The sequence below is a fragment of the Syngnathus acus genome, chromosome 17, assembly GCF_901709675.1.
Source record: "Syngnathus acus chromosome 17, fSynAcu1.2, whole genome shotgun sequence".
NCBI classification, from domain to species: domain Eukaryota; kingdom Metazoa; phylum Chordata; class Actinopteri; order Syngnathiformes; family Syngnathidae; genus Syngnathus; species Syngnathus acus.
The window spans coordinates 3,128,870-3,150,550 of record NC_051102.1 but is presented as its reverse complement, the minus strand read 5'-3'; the positions used below and the strand labels follow the sequence as shown (position 1 = coordinate 3,150,550).

Genomic DNA, 21,681 nt, shown 5'->3' with positions numbered 1-21,681 from the left:
AGGTGATATTTTCATATTAGTACATGATCTCACTATCAAGAGATCCAAAATATTTTGTTTAGTTTTAAGTACGTCTGCTTTTTTTTTTTTATACAACGCATAAAGCAGTACAATCACGTTGAACCTACAATATTTTGGAGTAGTGAGTAAAAACAATGTAGTTAAAAGGTTAAATGAATGAAGTGACCTTAAGTAAGTCTATTCCTACTCTATTCTATTCAATTCTCATAGGTTGTTTTTTTGTAGGCTAGTCCATTTTCAACTAACCTACACATTTATTGAGGACTAGATGTGAATGGTTGTTTGTTGATATGCAAAGTGTGTAGCCCAGCTCTGACCTCAAGGGTGCAGCTCACCCACGACCCATATTATGACAGCAGATGGATGGATCTGAACAAATACAATACATTGGGTAGAGATGGTAGCATTAACTTAATACAATATGTAGCACATGACCTTGGCTCAGGTTGTCTAATTCAGTCTTTGGTAGTTTTGAGGGCAGCACCGCAAGCGACATGAAGTGCCTCACTCCTAACCAGCCTCCCCGCCTACACAAGGCCTCAGGCTATCTGTTTGACAGTCTGCAATTAGAACTTCACCAGTAACTACCCCAAACCATTATTAACAATTAATTAAATCAAATCTATCAGGAATTATGGGCTCAAACCTTGAAGGGATACCTTCAAGAAAGCTTTCGAGACTAATTTAAATGAGGAGAGCGAGCTTTTGTTCTAAAAAGTCTGCCTTTTTATCTTAAAATATTAGTATATTCGAAGCATAAATATCTGAAGACAGTGCTGACAAATTGACAACCATCATCACTAGACATGTTGGAAGTGAAAAAGGAAAACAACTTCACAAATAATTATCAATTTTATTCCAAAAAAAGCATTATATTACCGATTAAGCCTGTACACATTGAACAGTGAGAACAAGATTTAAAACAGTCCAAAATTTGAACATTAATCTGACAAAAATAACATCTATTTATTTATTCTGAAACATATACCAAAAACTACAAAAAACACTGGATTATCTATGCACAAAAGTAAAAACATAGAAAAGTCAATGTGGTTTAACACGGATTGCTCCTCTTCATTGTCTTCATTGTTTCATCAAGTGAACTTATACGTGTGAATGTCAAGGAATCACATTTTGCGATATTAATTCAATAATTGCATCTCAGTTTGTACGATACCATTTGTGAAGTCCGTTTTTCTCTGCTTTTGTAACTTTTCATTTTAAAATGATATACTAAAACATTGTTCTGTGCTTGGGCGTGCGTGCTATAGAAATTTTTCATAACACTGATCTAGTATATTGTTGTTTTTTCATAGAATAATCATCAATACTAAAACCCTAATCAAATTGCCCTTATTCAAAATCATAGAGATGGATGAACTGTAAAAGGATATGAATCATAGTTAAGTTTCTGGGTGAGAACTCCGGTCAGAATGAACTCAGCGTTGTGGACATCTGGACAACAGAAACACGTCACAGAATCAACACACACTTTCAGATGCTTCTCATACACAGTGTGCGTTTGTGTGTGCAGACTTTACCAATGTTTTTGACAAAGTACTCTCTACACAAGTGTAGATCATTGTCACACGAAATCAAGATGATTTCTGGGAGATTCTGCAGCAAAACAAAATGCATTTTGTAGTCCTCGCAGTATATACACTTTATTTCTTAATTCATTTTTTTTTTGTCCCGGTCATCATCCTTCATCAGGTCAAGCACCAAACTTACCTTGTTCTGTTTATGCTCCATAATCTTCCTGTAAGAAGGTTGTTTTGCGACCACCCTCCCTCCAGCACTTTCTACAATCAACTTCATGCTGCTGAGGCTGGGGCTGATTCCAGGGGTTAGATAAAAATACTTTCCCTACATCCCAGAAAGAAAAGGTACAAAGACAGAAAAGCATAGAGTAAAGAAGAGGTGGGGAGTTAAATGGGTCCTTTACAATATGATTTTTCAGACTATAAGGCGCAATCTCAATGAACAGGTCTATTTTGGGAAATTTCCATAAGGAGCACATAAAAAAAAAACAGAAAATTTACAGTCAAATTTTGATCAACCTTGAATCGACATCCATACGTAAGTTGTCCTATTTGAGAAAATTTAACGATTTTAAGTGCACCTTACTGTCTAAAAAAATATAGTCATCAATTCATTTCAGTAATATCTAACAATCATTTACTATAATTGTGACTTTACTACTACATTATTGTAGGTACGAATATCATGTGGTGTGTTTCGGCTTAACAACAATAAGTACAGAAGTAATTGGTTTTGTTGTGCCACGTGATAACGTATTCTTATGGTGCCGTCATTCATAACCACAAAATGTCATATGTTTGTCAGGACTGTCGCAAGCCAAGGACCCACTGTATTGTGACTGTCCCTAAACTTTTGTCCATATCACCTTGAAGAGTGGTGCACTGTGGGCTTTCTTGAGTGATTCTTCCAGAGTGAAACCAAACAAGACCTCGGTTTCGCTATCCCGCAGAATGTAGTTCTGTTCATCTGGAACACAGACACAAGTACAGCGCTGTCATCCACATTAGCTTTAACTACACTGATAAGTGAACTTAACAAGGCTATAGCTAGCCCTCACATCGTAATTGTTAACTACAAGTTTGAAAGGGTTGCACTCAAGAGTATATTGCTCATATCAATACAAAACATACCAACAAACTTCTGGCTCCTCCAGCTCTCTTCAAGCCACTCTGGGGTGACGATATGTTTCACCACAGACATTGCGGCGAGAAATTTGATGGTGCGCATCACTTTACTTGCCACCAGGTGAGTCGCCTTCGGACTGCCCTCTGCTACTTCACCACCTAAAGCGTGCAGCCTCTAAGGGAGGGAGGGAGCTTAAGTTAGATGTTTACATGCAGTCTCAGAACAATGCTTTTGTGGTTTTAAAACAACCTATCTATCTAGTATCCATCCGTAGTACATCCATCCATTTAATCTCTAATTGGAGAAAGGAAATTGGACTGGACTCTTGTGATGGTTTCACCTTTGTGTATTGCTGAACTTCAGTGGGGTCGAAGCCTGTGAAAACAACTCTTGGAGTGGACTCTGGTGGAAGCTTCTTACTGGGGGACTGGATCTCCTCCAGTCTGTGTGAACCACACACAAAATAAGCACTGGCTAAAAGAAAGTACACAAAGCAAAAAGGCAAAAGTGAGATCTGCGGGACTAACCTCGCCTTTTTGTTGGCTGGCTGGTTTGTGGAGTCAGCCAGCTTCTGTTTCTGGATGAGCAGCAGGTTCTAAACAAAGTTCATAAAGCAAAGTCAACAAAACTGTACCTCGAGTCTTTAATCGGACTGAAATGTCAACAATTTGAAGAAATGTATAATTCCAAGCACTAAAAGAAAACCAATAAAAGTGGCAACAAACTCACCGCTAAAGCTTCTGGAGATACTTTGACGGGTGTTCTCCAAGGGGCTATATACAATTGGAAATCAAAACATCTTAAATTATGTTTAATTTACAGTAAACGGGCTGCTCAAAACACTACATACCAAGCAGGTTCTGGACCAACTGGAGGTTTGGCACCAGAGGCTCAGGATGCGTATAAATTGAGTATCTGCTGTGCTGAATTTGTCTTAATGCTTCAAAGTTTCCCAGAAGAATATCGCACATCCACTGAGCGTTTACGCATGGAATCTTCCACTCTTTGGCCTTCTCATACTTGAGCCCAGTGGGTCTAAAGAGAAACCCACAGCACAGACAAATTAATAACACTGTGGTAGTGACGACAAAAAAAAAAAAAAAAAAAAACATGACAATGCAAGTCCCTCCTTACTCTTTGCAGATAAGGACGGTGTTGCTCCGACACAGGTACCCGGTGTATCTGGCACCGGCCAAGTACGACATCAGCTTCAAGTCATCTCTGTCAGCATCCACAAAACCAGTCACCGATATGATCTAAGAGGAGGAAAGGCTGATTAGAATAAGAAGCATGCAATATCATCAAGACATTCGAAATAGAAAGCTAAAACAACAATAAGGAATTCATGCATTTCCAAAAAGATAAATAGCCAATCCTACATGACTTAAATAGGAAAGTAACTGTTTTAGTTTGACATATATACCAAAACAGAAGATTTGCAGAGGAGAATAATGTTGGACAGAAATAAAAAAAAACGGATTTTCAAGAGGCACTTTAAAAAAAACATTGCACTTTATGAGTCTAGGTCACTGGTGGCTATAAATACATATACATATATATATATATATATATATATATATATATATATAGTTTTTAGTAAAATTTATGGTAGTAGGACATACATGTTGAGAGCAAGGCTTGGCTCCAGGAGGGAAGGCAAATGGCAGGTGAAGCGTCCGATGAGGAGGCACCATCCTCTTCCGTTTGAGGACTGTGTCTAACCAGTGGGCTGTCACACAGCGTTTTCCCTCTCTGAGGGCCTGGTAGGTCAGAGACAATCAACCCAATGCCAAGGATGTCAAAAAAGAGAATAGCTTGACATGCTGCTGCGTAAGCACGTTTTATCTTTAACATACGTATCACATCTTGTTGGTTGGTATGTGTTAGCAAAAAACATTTGCTGACAAGCTCTTTGCTTTGAAAAGCCAGTGTTTGATGCTGCTGTACTCTATTCACAATCTAGACACAGAAACAAGCATCCTTACCTGGACATACATGTTGCTGACCTGACTCTCACAAAGCAGGTGAGTACATTGACTGGTCAGGGAGGGGTCAACAACACCACCATAGAACTGGATCACCTGCAAGTAGAGGGAAGGGCAGAAAATGTTCTTTTAAGACCATTGTGATGACGCTGATGCTCCATTTTAAATATGAGATCAGCACAGTTTGTGAGTCCACTGGGAGAAATATTTGTGCAAAGTGATAACTCCCTTTTTTTTTTTTTTTTATACCACTAATTATAAAAGAATGGAAAGAGGCAAAATTCTTCCTGGTGAAAAGAGTCTTTTTTTTTTTCATTTGATAGTTTGGTGTTTGTGTAAAAACTGGCCACGATTGCTCTAAAATGAGTTAGTGAATGAGTTATTAACAACCATGTACTGCTTGTTGGTGAAACTTAATTATCTTACCCGTTTCCATGTGGCCAGCAGCTGTTTGTCTGCTATCTGTTCTGGATAGTCAGCAATGGCAAACACACATCCCAGCAAAAACCCGTCCTGTGGAACTGTGACATTGGGGGGGAAAAAAACAGTTCATAAATACATTTACGCAAGAAGGATGAACTTGGTCGATCTTGATAAAGGCTATGTACTAGTACTATTTTTGTATGTTGAAAGAGTCACGTGTTCAATGTTTAGTTTGAAGTGATAATGCTTATTTCAAATGAATGGCTTGGAGCTAACGTTAAATTTGCTCAGAGGTCAATCGAAAAAGCCAATCTCCGACTCACTTTCTTGTCCTGGCTCATGTCCAAAAAGAGAGATATGAGCAGGCTGCTGTGGCTGCGGCTGAAGAGTTTGTTGCTGCTGCTGAAGCTGCTGTTGCTGCTGCATGGCCTGTTGGTTCTGATGCTGTATGGCCTGCTGATGATGATTCTGCAGCTGCTGTTGCTGCAGTTGCTGGATTTGTTGCTGCTGTTGCAAGAAGTGTTGTTGCTGTTGCTGCTGTAGATGCTGTTGGTGTAATTGTTGTTGATTTTGTTGTTGTTGTTGTTGCTGTTGTAAGATCTGCATGCGTTGCTGCTGTTGGAATTGCTGGAGCTGTTGTTGCAGAGCTTGCTGCTGTTGCAGCTGCTGTAGACCAGGGCGTAAGAGCTGCTGAGGGCGCAGCTGCTGCTGAGAGAAGGTGTGTTGCTGCTGCTGCTGCTGGGAAAACATCTGCTGTTGGTGCATTTGTTGTTGCTGCTGCTGCTGCTGCTGTTGTTGCTGCTGCTGCTGGAGGAACGGATGCTGTTGGGACAACTGAGGGAACCCCTGCTGTTGTACAACTTGTGACTGTTGCTGTTGGTGATGTAGCTGCATCATTTGATGCTGCTGCTGCTGTTGCTGCTGCTGCTGTTGTTGCTGCTGTTGTTGTTGTTGTTGTTGCTGCTGCTGTTGTTGTTGCTGCTGCTGCTGCTGCTGCTGGAGCTGCATCATTGGGTGTTGCGCTTGTTGGGGTAACTGTTGATGATGTTGTTGAACTGCCTGATGTGACTGTTGCATTAACTGCTGCTGCTGCTGCTGCTGTTGCTGCGCAGGGAGTTGTTGCCCAGCCATTTTGGACTGATTGAACAGAAGGGGGTTGTTACTGTTTGGAGTCTGAGCATGGCTTTGATTGGTTTGTTGCTCTATTGGCTTTCCCTGATTGGCTGTCAGATTCTGGATAATCTGTGAAAGAAATAAAGCATCTTAAATCTATCGAATTTGTCCCATAACAGTAATATAAGAACAATTATAAAGAGAAGAAAAAAAACAACCACTTTTAGAATGTCTTACATGTGCTACATTGGTAGGTCGAATAGTTGGTTGGATGTCAGAATTGTTGGTAATGTTGCGAAGTGTTCTAGTGGCTGGGCTCCAACCGGGCATGTTGTCTGGAACTGATGCACCAAAAAAAAAAGACAAATATTTCACAAGTTAAGTAATTGAACTAATCATAACAACATACAATGTATGCAAACATGTGTAAAATATACTAATCTAAATCTAATATTACAGATTAATTTATTGCTTGTATAGAAAAATACACAAGAAAGTGGCTTTGGAAAAAAAACGCATCTAAAATTGCAATCACAATATTGATAATGTTGTTGATAATGACAAATGATAATGATAAAATAATACATTGCATAAGATTTTATTATACCTCTACTATGTCAACAAAGCCTTGCATCTTTGTATCTACTGACCTTGTTGTGCATTTTGACTGATGGCAGGAGCAGTGCGGACCTCTGTTGATATGGGTCCGGCACCAGGGACTGGAGGAACAGTGGCACACAGGTTGATCAACCCACTGCCTGTTGAGGATACGGGATCCTTGTTGCCAGGTGGTCCACTTCGCCGCCTGGCAGTGCCTGATGCAAATGGAGGGGTTGGTGTCACAACCTCAGCTGGTGTCCAGTTGAGGTTAGTGCCCTCCTTTTCTGTGGACGAGTCATCATCAGAGTCGTCAAACATGCGCTCGCTGCGGCGTTCAGTTTTCCGTGGGGACGACGGGGAGATGGAGTTCAGTTTTTTGGGGCCAGGTCGTCTGCGAGGACTTGACTCTGCTGACGAGCCACCACTGGACATCCGGGAGCGTCGTGGACTGTAGCTTCCATCTGAATGGGAGCGTTGGTCATATGACTCTGGCTCACTCTCATCCGCTTCCTCTGGCTCCACATAAGTAAGTCGAGGGTGATAGAGTGATTCATCATTCCGGCTCTTAGCTGTAGTGGAAAGTTTGGAAATTTTAACATTCATAATGGAACTTTTGGCAAGGTAACGTTGCCCAATTGAGGGACTTGTGTGTCATGCATCTCACAATTACATGCGTAGTGGACTTTGACGATGTGTAGCAATGGAGAAGTACAGGGAGACTTGAGTGTACACAGAATTGTTGCCTGACTTGCAATAATCACTGGAGATGAACTGTTACTCTTTTGAAAGTTGTGAATTATAATTCTTGATTAAATTATTCAGACAGGAAAAGAAAAACCTCAGTAGCAGAGAGACCTGAACTTTACCTTTTACTGAATCTGTTATCCAGTCTGGAGTGACAATCTTAATTCCAGGATGTTTAAGGGCACACTCAAACTTGGCCTGGAGTGAAAATAAAAACACATAACTGAATTCGGCAAGAATACCTGTATTTGCAATAATAAAATCAGTTCACTTTGGAAAATGTGAAATTCAGACACAAATCTTCCACTTACCCCCTTTGGTTCATTCACCACCAAATGAGTTACTTTTTTGTTAAGGTTAAGCTGACATTCTCCGCCATAAAAAGTTATATATGCCCACAATGCATTGAGGTCGTCTGGAAGCTGTGGAAAAACAAAGAGTCAGGCAGTAGTAGTACATAATAGCAATAAAAACATGGAAGAAGTTATGACTTTTAATGTAGAAATTATTTATTTCCATGATTAAAAATAATGCGTCCATACATGAATTTTTGAACAATCATATCCAAATCTCTGCTATGTTTAGCCCCACAAGGTTGCATCATATTTCAGAAATGAGTATAATATGCATTCACTCACACGAGGAAGACAGGCTGTCACTCCAAAGAATATTTGACCCGATTCTGGAGAGAACCCTGTGACACTGTGGGGTTATTGGTTAAGAAAACATAGTCAACTCTATCATGAAATTATTAGAAGATTTTTCTTCAATCATATCAGGGAATACACATTCTGCATAAATTCGACATTTCGGAAGGATACGGTAAAAGGTCTCCACATCGAACAGAGAGGATCACCCAGGATGGCTGGAAAACAGGAGTGATAATCATGAATTAATCATGCCATTAAAATACCCACTGTGCCTGTAAAAGACTGAAGTTCTTTTTGTTTTTCCCGATTGACCAAAACAAAGTGTTTACAATTGTCAATTTTTCTGTTCACTAAACACGAGATTGGATTGACTTCTTACCTTTACCACAGGCAGATCAAAAACCTCACGAGATTCCCCCACCTCTGGGTTGTCCCCATCCTCTGCAATAATATGAGTGGCCAGAGCATTGTAGGAGACCTCTTTGCCTTTTCCGTCTTTCAACAACTGCACCACCTAAAATATGACCATAAAGAGTTCACCCAGTCAAATGACGATTAGCGTATAACATCATATTCCATTCGCAATTTCAGCATCGTGTCACGCCCACATGACGTCCTTACGGCATCCTAGTTCCCACCAAAACTTCATTTGTCTATTGCTATATTACATTTTAGAAATGATTTGAGGAAGAATAAACAATTATTACATGAAGCGAGACGAGGGTGCACTATTTGGCAGGAAGTAAAACACCGCAGATGGAGTAAAATGTTGACAGGTTGATGCGAATGAACACTGTCAAAGTTATTCACTTTGGTACATAAACGTAGCTCCGATCGACTTCAGTCATTCAATATGCATGACAACATAACTTTATATTGTTACGCCACGAGACAACAGATTTATAAAACGGAGCGATCATTGAGGAGCTACATGCAGCTGAGAACCTAAGAGTCAGTACACTTGAGATTTGAGTGTATAAAACGTCGCTAGGAGCAAAGTGATCAATTATTAGCAAGCACACAACTTTACGGGAGATGCTATAAAAGAAAGAATAGTAATGTCGCCATTGAATGAAATGATCGCTCGACCAAGCGCGCTATTTCGAGCGTAGCAAGACAGCCTGTTAGCCAGCTAGTTAGCTTGTGCAACAAAACCCATTGAGATTCAATAGTGCTAACAAGTTAAAATGCTATCATACTAGCTAAGAGGAGCTAACATCAGTCTCACCTTTGGGTCAATGTCCCCAACCACGTAGAATTTGACATCTTTAAAAAGTTCATCAACAACCTTACTTCCCTCTTCAGACATGACTGTCCATTAAATTCATATGATAAAACATTTATGCGATCCTAAAGGTTTAAAAACTGCACATTACTGCGACTGCTGTGTGCTTAGAGCAGGAGACCCGGGCTTCTCTAGCGCCAAATCGGTGAGCGCGTCATGGACTGGATCATTCTCAAATGAAGAGGGTGTGTAAAAAAAAAAAGGGCCAAAGTCTACATGCTTTTCAGTCTTCCGAACATGAATTCAGTCCAAAAAAGAATTATAATCAAGCCACGGAGACACCTTGCGCAGAAAAAAAAAAACATTGAGTGAACTTCAAGATCATGCGTGTTTTTCTTATAAACCTCTGACACCCCTATACTATTTGGGTTAGTGTTTTCTCTTATTTTGCGGTAACCCTTTCCGCCCCACTGAGGTGAGGCGAGGTAATATACGATGATGAAGAGAACATTGACATTCATTTTGAAGGTTCCTTCCGTCAGTTTTTGTTCTGAACGGAAGACTTCATTCGACTTGACCTCATGACATCTTCATGACAATAACTTCATTTAGGCTTGAAAAACATGTACAGTGATCCCTCGCTACTTCGCGTTTCGTTTATCGCGGCTTCACTACATCGCAGATTTTTTTTCCAAATTAAAAAAAAAATTTAAAAGTCAAAATAAAACTTCTAAATTAGGGAAACATGTGTCTAACCTTTAGGACAATGTAGTATTGCTACAAATGTTCGTTTACATTCCTTTAGAAGTCTGTTTTCGCGCGATAAACGGGGGATTACTGTATACCAACAGTGCTGCAAATAGAAAATATTGGTGGGGGGGGGGTGCCACTCGTAATAATGACTTTCACCACTCGTGCTTATCAAAAGCAAAACGATGTAAGTTTAATCATTTATAGGTGAGCAGGGAAAAGAAAATGCAAATCAATATTATTTAAATTCAATAAAAGGGAAGTAAACACAAAATGTCAAAAAGTTCCATTATCTATATTCATATTTTCTTTATCAGTCACTGTTTACGTAAATCTATGAGGTATTTATTCTAAAAAAAATACATGTTTAAAACATTGCATCTACTTGCTTATGGGGTGCACCACTTTTACCTGTTTTCACATGCGTGTGAATTTGTGAGAATGTGACATGTATCCTAGCTGCTTTGTTTAGGGGGGGAAAAACTGAAAACTGAGTTAGTAAATATTCACCAATGACATGTTACATATTGGACATACATACTACACTTATCTAGCCAGCAAATGCAGCAGAATCCCAGCTCATAGAAATTCTTGCCACTTTTTTTTTCTAAATACAAACTCAACGTTGAGGTCACAATGTTGGCTTGGCCCTCAGCAGACGCTCTTCTCATGTGGCCCCTTTGCAAAATTAATTGCCCACCCCTGCTGTAAGCTAATGATGGTTATGTAAGAGCAGCTGCTTGCTGGTGCGATATGATGCGATTTACATATGATCTAATTAGTCTACTAATTTAAACAACTATCAGAGACTCGTCAATTAGCAAATAATTGATGGCGGCAGCTCTATAGTTAAGAATTGTTATTGCATAGCCTACACATACTCAACATTAATATCTGTTATTCACATGACATGCATAAAACCTACCAGGGAATGCAGAAAATGAAACCTGAATTAGAAATCTATCTGTGCATGCATGTTTGAGTATTTGTGTGTACCTAATGGTGAGTTCCGAGGCGGTTGACTTCCGGGGTTCTATTGTACTGTGTTTTGACAAGTGTTGACACATACAACATCTTGTTAAAAAAAAAAAAAGAAACTTGGTTTTAGTTTGCCTTTGAAATTACCACTCACACAATAACACAGAATCACGTGATGCCTCCACAAAATAAAATGTGCGCTTCAAACCAACTGACGATTCATTTTGTATCTCGTCATTTCATTGACAGTTTGATGCATTGGTTAATTACTTAATTCATTAGTCTCAAGCCAATGATCAAACCAGCGCGTTTAGGAATGAGACACATACTACACGGTGGATTATAGATGGGTCAGTTTTTAAAAACCTTGACTGTCAAAATGAGCTGCAGCCAATTGAGAGCAATAATTGGATAAGCTCTCTCAGCTACATTAATGACATACATCACCTGTTGACTTTGTGGGTGTGAAATGGAGACATTATCCTTTAGACACATCACCTATCATTAGCGTCTTACTTTAGGATGTAAAATCTATCTTCATGTCACCTCTCCAACACAATTAGACACAGTGCATGAATGACACCTTTGGATGCTATGAAGTGCACATTCTGGAGCATTGATAGAGATGTGTGACTAAGGTAACTCAGCTCATATGCTTCAGTAAATATGCATAAGAAATTGCAATAACTGCATCTTGAGGAGGAAATGACAAAATTACATTATAAATATGTTATTACCGCGTAATCATATGACTAAGCAAAGGGTTGCACTATTGATGACCCTCTGCAACAATGACTGGCAAAAAAGAGATGTCATCAAATGCAACAGTGATTAGATTGAAAATCCAAGATAAATAGATGTGGAGATCTGACTGGCAGTCAAAGCAATCTTACATTCTGGATGGAGAGGGAGGAGGAACAAATACTGAGCCAAGTCTTGAGCATATGAGCCCATTTTGCTTAACAAAATGAAGTATAGCAAATGAAATGGAACAAAGGACGTTTTAATACTAGTGTTTTAATTTCAAAAGAGACAGTGACCTCCAAGAGCCAAAAACAGAACAAAAGAAGTCACAAATTGCCTGACAATCAACTTCCCCTGGGTGTTTCAGGGAGTGGTACTTACTTCCAGCAAGATTAAATCAGCACCATCTGATTAAAAAGAGACTAAGCAACACACTTTTAATTAGGGCATTTCAAACCTGAACCTGAATTGTGTTTGAATAATTGTCCATGGATGATTATCTGATCCGTGGTGAAAGAGAACATTAAAAGTGCTAGTGGACAAGGTCATGTTTTTCACTTATTACACTTTTCACTTATTACCAATCCTAAATTAAATACATTTGTTTTTTCTCATAATTCTAAAATTCACCCCATAATTACACCATGAACATTTTTTTGCAAAGTTTTGTACATTTATTGAAAAAAAAACCCAACAACGAATCACTTAAAAAGAACCTGTCTGACAAACTGAAGTAAGCCAAAAGATCTGAAAAAGTTGCAATACAGAAATTCAAGAACATATTTCAGTCTGGAAAGGGTTACAAAGCCATTTGTAGTCACGGTGACAGGCATTATCCACAAATTGACAAAAGTGCACGATGGAGCCAAGAAAGTATCGCGCCGCCGCTGTCATGTGCTCCATTGGCGTATTACGCAGAAGAAGCCCATACACACAAATAACCACTAGAGGGAGCCTCGACTGATTGAGGACCTGCAAATTTATTATGCTGCAATCAACGAAAGTGGGAAGTCGGTCTTTTCCGACTTTGAACAAGGAAAAGCGTGCTGGTACCCCACTTTTCCATATTTGGGATAAAAAATGACCCCAAGAACTTTCTATTTAATTTCTAAGGTTAACTCCAAAAACCTTTTATTTTTAATCAACTGTGACGTGACATCTACTACACTTTTCCCTTGATTAACAATACCAGTTGGACTCAGAAAAAATCATCTGGCCAAACATAATTTTTGATAAAAAATAAAGCATCATAAACCAAAATATGAAACAGTTTGTCAAGTTTACAGAATAAAACGCATTTATTCTAATTGGGGTCATTTTTTTACCTTACTTATGGAAAACTGTGGGTGCGGTAGGTTTATTTATTTTATTTATTTATTTATTTAAATCAATCTTGATGTAAAATTTTTTGGTTTCCCTTAAAGCCAGCAAACACACAGAGTGCGATGAACAATCACACAATACTTGATGGTGTTTTCATCATTTGGTGTCATGGTGTGTCACTTTAAACGTAACACACAGCTTCAGGAATCACTCACTGGGACGCACCCTTTCTTCTACAGAGGAGAAAGTTTGAGAGAGCTTTTAAATTTGAAAAAGCAGTGGAGCAAAACCTCCCTTTGTCACCCATGACTGCGGTGAACTCATGCAGGACTGAGCATCCAGTCCAGGCTGCCAAGCTCTTCTGGAGCCAGGGAGGCCCATCAGTCGGGCCTGTGGGCTGCTTTCACACCAGGTTAATCCACGGCATGGTGATCAGGGGGATTAAAGCAGTAACTGATAGTAACAAGCCTACTCACGGCCTTTTGAACATGCTGTCAACGCTCCGGACTGAAACACATGCACCGAGTGGTGCTAGAAAAGCAGATACAGGAGGATGAGTGTTTTCAGGTAAGGGTTAAATCTAGTTTTGGTTTTTTTAGGGGGGTGGGTGGAGGGGAGAATGGAACCATAAACTCACTGGACACAACAGTAGGTACTCCTCTCCAATCAAATTGATTGCAATATTTACACTGCATGAGACAGAGCGGCATTGTGCTAACTTCGTGCGGCTACTGTGCTTGATGGGCAAAATATTAGACACAATCTTAGGCTGATGGTTTCCACTGATGAAAATGACTGTGGATGAAATTTGTTTCTTCAGAATTACCACAGAAGATTTAGACAGTTAATTGCAGTTTAAAAAATGGTTTTTAATAATGACAAAATTAAAAATGTGATTAAATCTTCTAAGGGATTTCTCATGAGCTTGGTTTCTCTATTATATGATATACACAAGGATTGCTCACAACATAATGGCAGTCCAATATAAAAGTCGTCTCAAAAACATTTGTAAACGTCATACAGAGAGATCATTAATATTGTCAAGAAGTATTTGACATTTTGCTACCAAGGAAGTGGGTCGATTTTCAACACACCTTAGATTTTTTTTAGGGCATATTGTATTCAATCTATATAGAATCTATGTAGATTGAATACAAATATGCCTATCTTTGTCATAAATGATCATCAGCAGATATGATATTTATTATATAGAAAATTGTAATCTAAATTTAGATTGACTGTAATTATTCATTTATCATGGCAACAAAAAATCTCCTGTTTTATTTTGGTTCATTTAATTATTTATTTATTTATTTATTTCATTTGTTTATTTAGCTATGGGAGCAATCTATTTCTGTGACTTTTAGTGCCTTTTCTGAGTCTGAGATTTTTCTCTTTATGTCCCTCAAATACACTATACATACAGTACATGTACATCACATAAAAGTCTGTTGTCGTAATGAATTTTTTTTGTGTGACATCAGCGAACAGAGGTCACAGTTCAACCATCTCCATTTCCTAGTATGATGCGTTAGCGTGTGTGTGATTATTGTGTGGCTTTGCACTAATTCCCCTGTCCCTGTGTAAACAGAGCGCACAGAGTGGAATAGGAAGTGTCCCCTAACCTCGGAGCCCCTCTCTTCCCACCTCCCCCTCTGGGAGGTTTTGTAAAGCGGACAGGAAGCCGATGGCACTGGCTGACCTCTGCTTTGTCTCTTGACTCATCTCACATCTGGGCACCCACACAATGTAGGAGACAGCAGCATTCAGAGTATCACAAAGCCCACCTCTTATCTTCTGAGCTGCACATCAACCAAAGTCTAATTGATGGAAATGATATGCCGCTTTTGGATCAGAATGACGTTGAAGCGTTTAAACAGGTACTGTGAGAAAATCTTACTCCTCAGTACATTCTGTTAGCAAAACCACAAAATAGCCTATTAGCAACAGGTCAACTTCATTTTGACCTCAAAATATGTTCGGGTATTTTTATGGAACTCCATCAATTGATTTCGAGTATGAGTATGCTCATTTGCATTGGAAATACATAACAGTGTATGCAAAAATTGTCAATCATGCTATACTGAAATGGTATAAAAAAAACATACAAACAAACAGTGCTTGGTGTTTTGTGTTACTTTTATACAATACTATGTAAGTGACCACAAATTTGAAGATATTTTTTTACTATATGTGATGCAAATAAATGTATTGAGACTTAATGAGACTATATGTCTTTACAGAACGGTACAATACCTAGATGTTCATTTGTTCTTGAATATTGTGACTAATCATTTAAATATTCAAATGAAGAAACTGCAAAGCGGTTTTTATTTACAGGCTTATCAACAGCTGGGTTGTCCCTTAGAAATTTAAACCCTTAAGCCAAAAAAGGACAAATTTCATTTTTTTTCTGATTTGATAATTATTCACCTTTCAAAATAGCTAAAGAGAAATGTGGGCCAAAACAGCTGCAAAGTCTTGATGTTAGACTTGAAGTTATCACTTAAACGATTAAGCGATAAAGGCAAAATGTATGTAAACTTCATCATTATTTATACTACAATTTCTTTTCTTTGGTTGCAAATGAAATCTAACATAACATAAAGTATAAACAGACACCCCATATTTTTTTATACCATAAAATGGGTCGGATATAATGAATTGTAATATAATTCATCCCATGACTCTTACGGCACAAGTGGAGGTGCAAGATGTGACTATTGCTCTACAATAAAGTCTTGTATAAAAATAACAAAATAACTATGAATGAATGAATGAATGAATGAATGAATGAATAAATAAATAAATAAATAAATAAATAAATAACGTATAAGCTCCAAAATGTGATGATTTTATGTCTTCCTGTCGTGATAATGAGACGCCAAACAGAAAATCGTTTATGCCCATTCACTTTGGACCGTCAAAAATGATTATCATACATTCACAACACATACTGAGCTTTTTACTTTCGTTTTTCAATCTGACTGCATATGACATTTACTAAGTATATAGCATGACTAAGTATATTCCTTCCAAACTCACATCAATTTTCATCCAGTTAATTCAAGGTCAAGTTAATTTTGCAAGTTTAAATTTGTGGATGACGAATGTACGCACAAATAAATGTATTCTGGACATGAGCCTTTGTTTAGTGCGTCCAGGCAAGCGTCAGACAAGAAGCATACGTACATTGTCAGGTGCTGCCTTCCTGCATAAAGACAATGGATTCGCACAGCTCGTTGCGGAACTACCGTAAGAGCTTTCATTCTTTTGAATACAGAGTAAAATAAGCAAATAAAGATACTAATTTTAGAATTGATATGAGGTTCATTATTAATAGGTTGGTTTGATTTCACGTGTTTCCTGAAAATGAAAAACAATGAACCGAATTATGGATGAAGGGAGATCTTCATATAGATAGATATCTATTTATCTATTTGTTTATTTATAGACGGAGGGGTCTACACCTCCGGCATAAGCTATCACACGAGTTTTCACTCAGAATGCTATTGGATTTTACGTTTAAGTTCCGATATTGTAAGACAATGGAAGTAATGAATAAGTATCAATATAAAACTTGAGATGTAGCTATCAGCAAAAGAAGGTAATTGATTGTGCACGCTCAATGTTTTCAAAATTAGAAATTATGACGTCACTGATTTCACTGCACCCAAGCATTGAGTGTGTGCGTGTGTGTGGGTGTGGGTGCGTGTGCGTGCGCGCGTGCGTGTGCGTGTGCGCAAAGACTGTTATCCCTGCTGCATTCACGTACCATCGCAGAGACAAGGTGTAAAAGTGTTTAACTGAGTATAGTGGTCTTGGAAAACACCACAATTGAAAATATGCGTAAGAAAGTTAACGAAAAAGTTAACATATGTGTAAGTGATTTTCTTAAATAATTGTTTCCATCCATGTTCAGCCATGCAATTTATTTTTATGATTAATAACGAAGTGTGTTATTTCATATCAATATTGTGATACATGAATTTATTATTCGGCACTTTTGGTGACAATTTCAACGTTGTATTTTTATTGAACAACCCAACATCATAAAAATCTAATTGAAATAATTAAACAGTAGTTATGAGGGTACACATAAATCTATGAGATGATTGCTAAACACAAATAATTAAAATTGATTACTACAATGATACTACAAATAACTATGAAATCATATCAATTTTTGTTGTTTTACATTACCCATCCAATCGTTTTTGTGCAGTTTGCTATAATAAACCAAGGTGCATTTTATTTTCTAATGGTCATGTTATATGTGAATATTTAGTAGGCTATTAAATTTGATAGCATTGACATTTTTGGTTTAACTTGAACGTAGCATATGGGCTGGACCTATACAGCCTCCAAGGAATTCCGGTGACGTCACGTGACGAGTTCTCTGCAACTGTATTGGTCTAAGGCACGTGTCTAAAGCGCCTTAACGTAGCTCCTCTCAGCCAATGAGAAATGAGAACCAAATCCTTAGTGAAAGTATTTGAGCGTCGTCTGAATCAGAATGATTTACTGCTGAGCGCATCAAAATATGTGCGCAGGGATCCCTTTGAAAAACTTTTAAAAACGAACCCAATTTATTTTTCTCTTTATGAAATCACTGAACAGAGCAAACGATGAGGAATCGAATTATCTGATACTGGACTATGATTTTTTTCCAGTCAAAAAACGGCAGGTTTTTCGTTCATCATACGATACTAAAAAAAAGTTGGTTGTTTTCATTATTATTATTGTGATCAACTTTTTGAAACCATAGTCAACAGTCCGCATCATTAGATTGGAATACTTTGGTGAAGAAGTTCTGGGGAGGATCGGGCGTCATCATCATGGAAGAAAATGCTCGTCGAGACCCGGAGAGCCCTGAGGACTCTGGTGAGGAGTCAGATAGAGCTATCCTGCCTCTTATCCTACCACCTGGCAACCAGCAGTCCCACAGGATCACCAACTTTTATATTGACAACATTTTAAGGCCGGATTTTGGTCGGAAGAGGAAAAATGGGACTCCAATTCAGGAGAGTATCACAAGAAGAAATGAGATCAGAAACGACCCCAAAATCGGCAACCTCGATGTACAAGGAAGAGCTGCACGAGTAGAGGACGACTCTCGATCATCCGACGACAGCCATTCGGATATAATTAGTCGGAAGAGTGAGCTGATAGGCAGTGAAGAAAGTGAGAATGTCCGAGGAGACAACGACAACCGCTGTAGCAGCCCCCAAGCCAGCTCAGCATCTGATGGGGCCAAACAGATGCTGTGGCCAGCGTGGGTTTATTGTACCCGCTACTCAGACCGTCCGTCGTCAGGTTGGTGCAAAAAATATGCATGTATTCATTTTAATAGCATATTAAAGAGGGAAAAAATGTAACCTAATATGCTGGAGTGTAAAAAAACAAAAAAAACAAAGAGTTCACCCCCCCCCCTAAAAAAAACCCTCTGTTATGATCTGCAATTATATCAATTCTGAGAATAAACTTTTGTGAAAGTTTTACTACCCTAAAAATATAGCACAAAAGGTTATGAATTACTTGTTTTAAATAGTTAAAGCAATACACCCACCCCCAACTTAATCGACATATCATTGTAACAATTGACAAAGCAATTATTGTAGCGTCATAGATAGTTATCTTTATCACACCTTACTTTTAATAAACTAATGTGATCATAACAATCGAATAGTGCGCTCTTACTTTTTCTCCTTCACTTTTTTGCACCTTTCCAAAATCAGAAGAAACTATAATAACAATGGCCTAATTCATAATTGCTTTTCTCATACATAAATATAAATTCGACGGTTTTGTATATAGTAGTTTCCTAGAAATAAAGTCGTATGAGAATATACGGTGAAAAAAATGAAGCATAAATGTAGAAAATGAAGTAAAACCAAGTTTAACGCCATTGTTCCCGACCCTTCTTTGTTAATATTCTATTAGCATATTTTTGACAATGGTGGGTGCCTAAAAAGTGAGAGTGGTGAGTCCTGAAGGCATGGATTAGATGTGAAATGCAGGCCACAAACCCGCAAAAAAGAGCAACCCATGCACATGCGAAGTAGATAATAATGTAAATTTGTATAAACATGCAATTCTGTCAATAATTTGATTTGGGCTATTTGTCACTCGGTGAAACAAAATATTTGAGGCTACGTTCTTTTGCATAAAATGTGACAAAAGGTATATAGTTTCATTCACTTAAATAACTAAAACTGCAGTCAAAGCGAATATTTTGAATGCAACTTTTTATTTGTCTCTTTCTTTTTGAATTGTGTGATGTACGGAAAATCCCGTTGACCCCCCCAAAACAGACATTTGGTGATGTTCAAAGACAACTCCGAAATGATCATATAAGGGCAAAGTGCGACACAAACCAATAAGAAATGTGTTTTTGTAGCGAGGAAAGTTTTCGTGAAACTAATGGAAAGTGTGCGGGAATCACTACAATGGGCCTTTAAAAGAGCAAGGGGGCTGCTGCAGCTTTTCTGCATTCGGCCTACCAAAAGAGTCGATGGAAATAAAGACTGACGTCACAAAAAGAAAAACATTATATTTTACACGTGATTGCAAATGATCTACATCCCTTCCCCCAAAGTTAATTGCTGTGAAATTAAGCATGCTGATTTGCGAATTTACGAGCATACAGACTTTTCTGATTTGAAATAGTTGAATATAGCATGATTGAATTAAGGCCCACATATTTTAGCGTTAAACATAGCCTCCGCTAATTGGAATTTCGTTTATATGTTTCATTCCGACAGCCCTCAGATATCCTAAGTGGGAAAATTTTGTTTATCGTGTCTTTTTAAGAAATAAATGCATTATTTAGGGAACAGAGGGGAAAGAAGCGCCCCCCTGCATCCATCCCAGTCTGGCCCCACCCCCATCACCACCCCCGCTCCTCCTCCTGCAGGCTTCACTGTGTGTGCTGCAGCGGATTTGGAGGACACCTTGTATCAGTCTTCCTCATTATCGTTCGGTTTATTCTGCGTCCGCCCCAACACTGGAATAAAACAATATAACAGTGTATAGTGTGTTTGTTTCTCACCCAACAGAATCCGTCTTGCGCTATCATCATGTTTCACATGACTGAAGTAGCTTCTGGCTATGCTGCATGTAATTTATGATGATTAAACTTGACATTCGATCATTTATATGTATATAAAGCAACCATGACGTATTTTTGTGACAATCTTTTATCAGGCATGGCAGGTGGTGTTTATTTACTCATCCACCGAGTCTCCATCCAGCGTCAATTCAGGGAGATGCATTTGTGTGACTAATGGAAACATTGTCGTTTTACAAAGAATCCACAGAATAACGATTTAAAAATAGCTAAAACCATCCAACAAGTTATTGAACTCGGCGAAAAATGTGCGATTAAAACACAATGTCCACGATTGCCAAAAGATTCCATATGAGGCAAACGATTCATGTCAAACTTGTAACAACCGATTGAATCACAACATTTCTCCTCTTCATTCCCAACCCCCAAGGGCCCAGATCCCGGAAGCCAAAGAGGGCTCGGACCCCGACAAAAGAAGACAAGCGACCTCGGACAGCCTTCACCGTAGAGCAGCTCCACCGGCTAAAGACTGAGTTTCAGAGCAACCGGTACCTGACCGAGCAGCGGAGGCAGGACCTGGCCCGGGAACTTGGCCTCAACGAATCTCAGATCAAAATCTGGTTTCAGAACAAAAGGGCCAAAATAAAAAAGGCCACAGGGAATAAAAATTCGCTGGCGCTGCATCTCATGGCGCAGGGACTGTACAACCACGCCTCGTCCAAGGACGCCAAGTCGGACAGCGACTAGCCGAGATGATGCGTCTCTCGCTGAACCATGCAATAAAAATAAAAAAAATCACGTCAACACCAGCATTCATACTTCAAATAGAGACAACTTTTAGATGTGTAAAATGTGTTTGCGTGTGTTTATGTGTGCGCGAATGCTACGCGCCCTCAGGGCTGTTGATGGTGAAAGCGGCAGAAAATGGCAATTTGGCCAAATTCATTATAATTATTGGAGAAAAAAATATTGGAAAAATAATGAGCACATATTCTTTTATTACAACACATGAGGGAGTAAAGCGTTGTCACTCAAAGTCTTAACAACTTAAAGTCAAGCGTTTGTTTTGTTTAAGTGACGCATGCGCGGTCCAACAAAAATGAAAATGTCCATTCTTTTGAAACACCCGAGCACGCAGTATTCAAAATACTTCACAGGTCCCATAGCCATGGACTGTTTTTTATTTTCATTCTCATTATTTTTAATGCGTGGTCACAAAAGAGACACTTGGGCGTGAGAGTGTGGACTGACTGGCTGAGACAAGTGACCTGCGTGGACAAAGACGCGCTCAGTACCGAAGCCTGATTCACAATAGTGATTTAAAAAAAAAAAAAAAAAAAAAAAAAAAAAAAAAAACTATATGCTAAAGTCCAAAGATTTGTTTTGCTG

The 21,681-nt window shown here is 38.7% G+C and overlaps 2 protein-coding genes across 4 annotated transcripts; one reads left to right on the top strand and one right to left on the bottom strand.

Moving 5' to 3' along the window:
• Positions 1 to 854: 854 nt before the first annotated feature.
• paxip1 (PAX interacting (with transcription-activation domain) protein 1) lies at positions 855 to 9,643 on the bottom strand. 3 transcript variants are annotated; one of them, XM_037276379.1, is made up of 24 exons: positions 9,432 to 9,643; positions 8,583 to 8,717; positions 8,375 to 8,418; positions 8,192 to 8,255; positions 7,865 to 7,975; positions 7,676 to 7,751; positions 6,860 to 7,378; positions 6,447 to 6,550; positions 6,063 to 6,338; positions 5,420 to 6,026; positions 5,100 to 5,194; positions 4,674 to 4,769; positions 4,311 to 4,448; positions 3,823 to 3,944; positions 3,539 to 3,723; positions 3,418 to 3,461; positions 3,216 to 3,283; positions 3,029 to 3,131; positions 2,694 to 2,862; positions 2,429 to 2,529; positions 1,753 to 1,887; positions 1,563 to 1,638; positions 1,416 to 1,476; positions 855 to 1,131 (listed from the first exon to the last, which is right to left on the bottom strand). In XM_037276379.1, exons 1-24 carry the CDS (start codon positions 9,510 to 9,512, stop codon positions 1,116 to 1,118), a joined length of 3,426 nt encoding a protein of 1,141 aa, XP_037132274.1. In that variant the 5' UTR covers positions 9,513 to 9,643; the 3' UTR covers positions 855 to 1,115. The 3 variants fall into 3 exon arrangements, with proteins under 3 accessions (XP_037132274.1, XP_037132275.1, XP_037132273.1); XM_037276380.1 differs by having other exon boundaries at positions 6,075 to 6,338; XM_037276378.1 differs by having other exon boundaries at positions 5,420 to 6,338.
• An 8,078-nt stretch (positions 9,644 to 17,721) lies between these two features.
• LOC119137341 (homeobox protein engrailed-2b-like) lies at positions 17,722 to 21,405 on the top strand. Its single transcript, XM_037276594.1, has 2 exons — positions 17,722 to 18,539; positions 20,723 to 21,405. The coding sequence occupies exons 1-2, from the start codon at positions 18,062 to 18,064 to the stop codon at positions 21,037 to 21,039; spliced, it is 795 nt and encodes a 264-aa protein (XP_037132489.1). The 5' UTR covers positions 17,722 to 18,061; the 3' UTR covers positions 21,040 to 21,405.
• Positions 21,406 to 21,681: the final 276 nt, after the last annotated feature.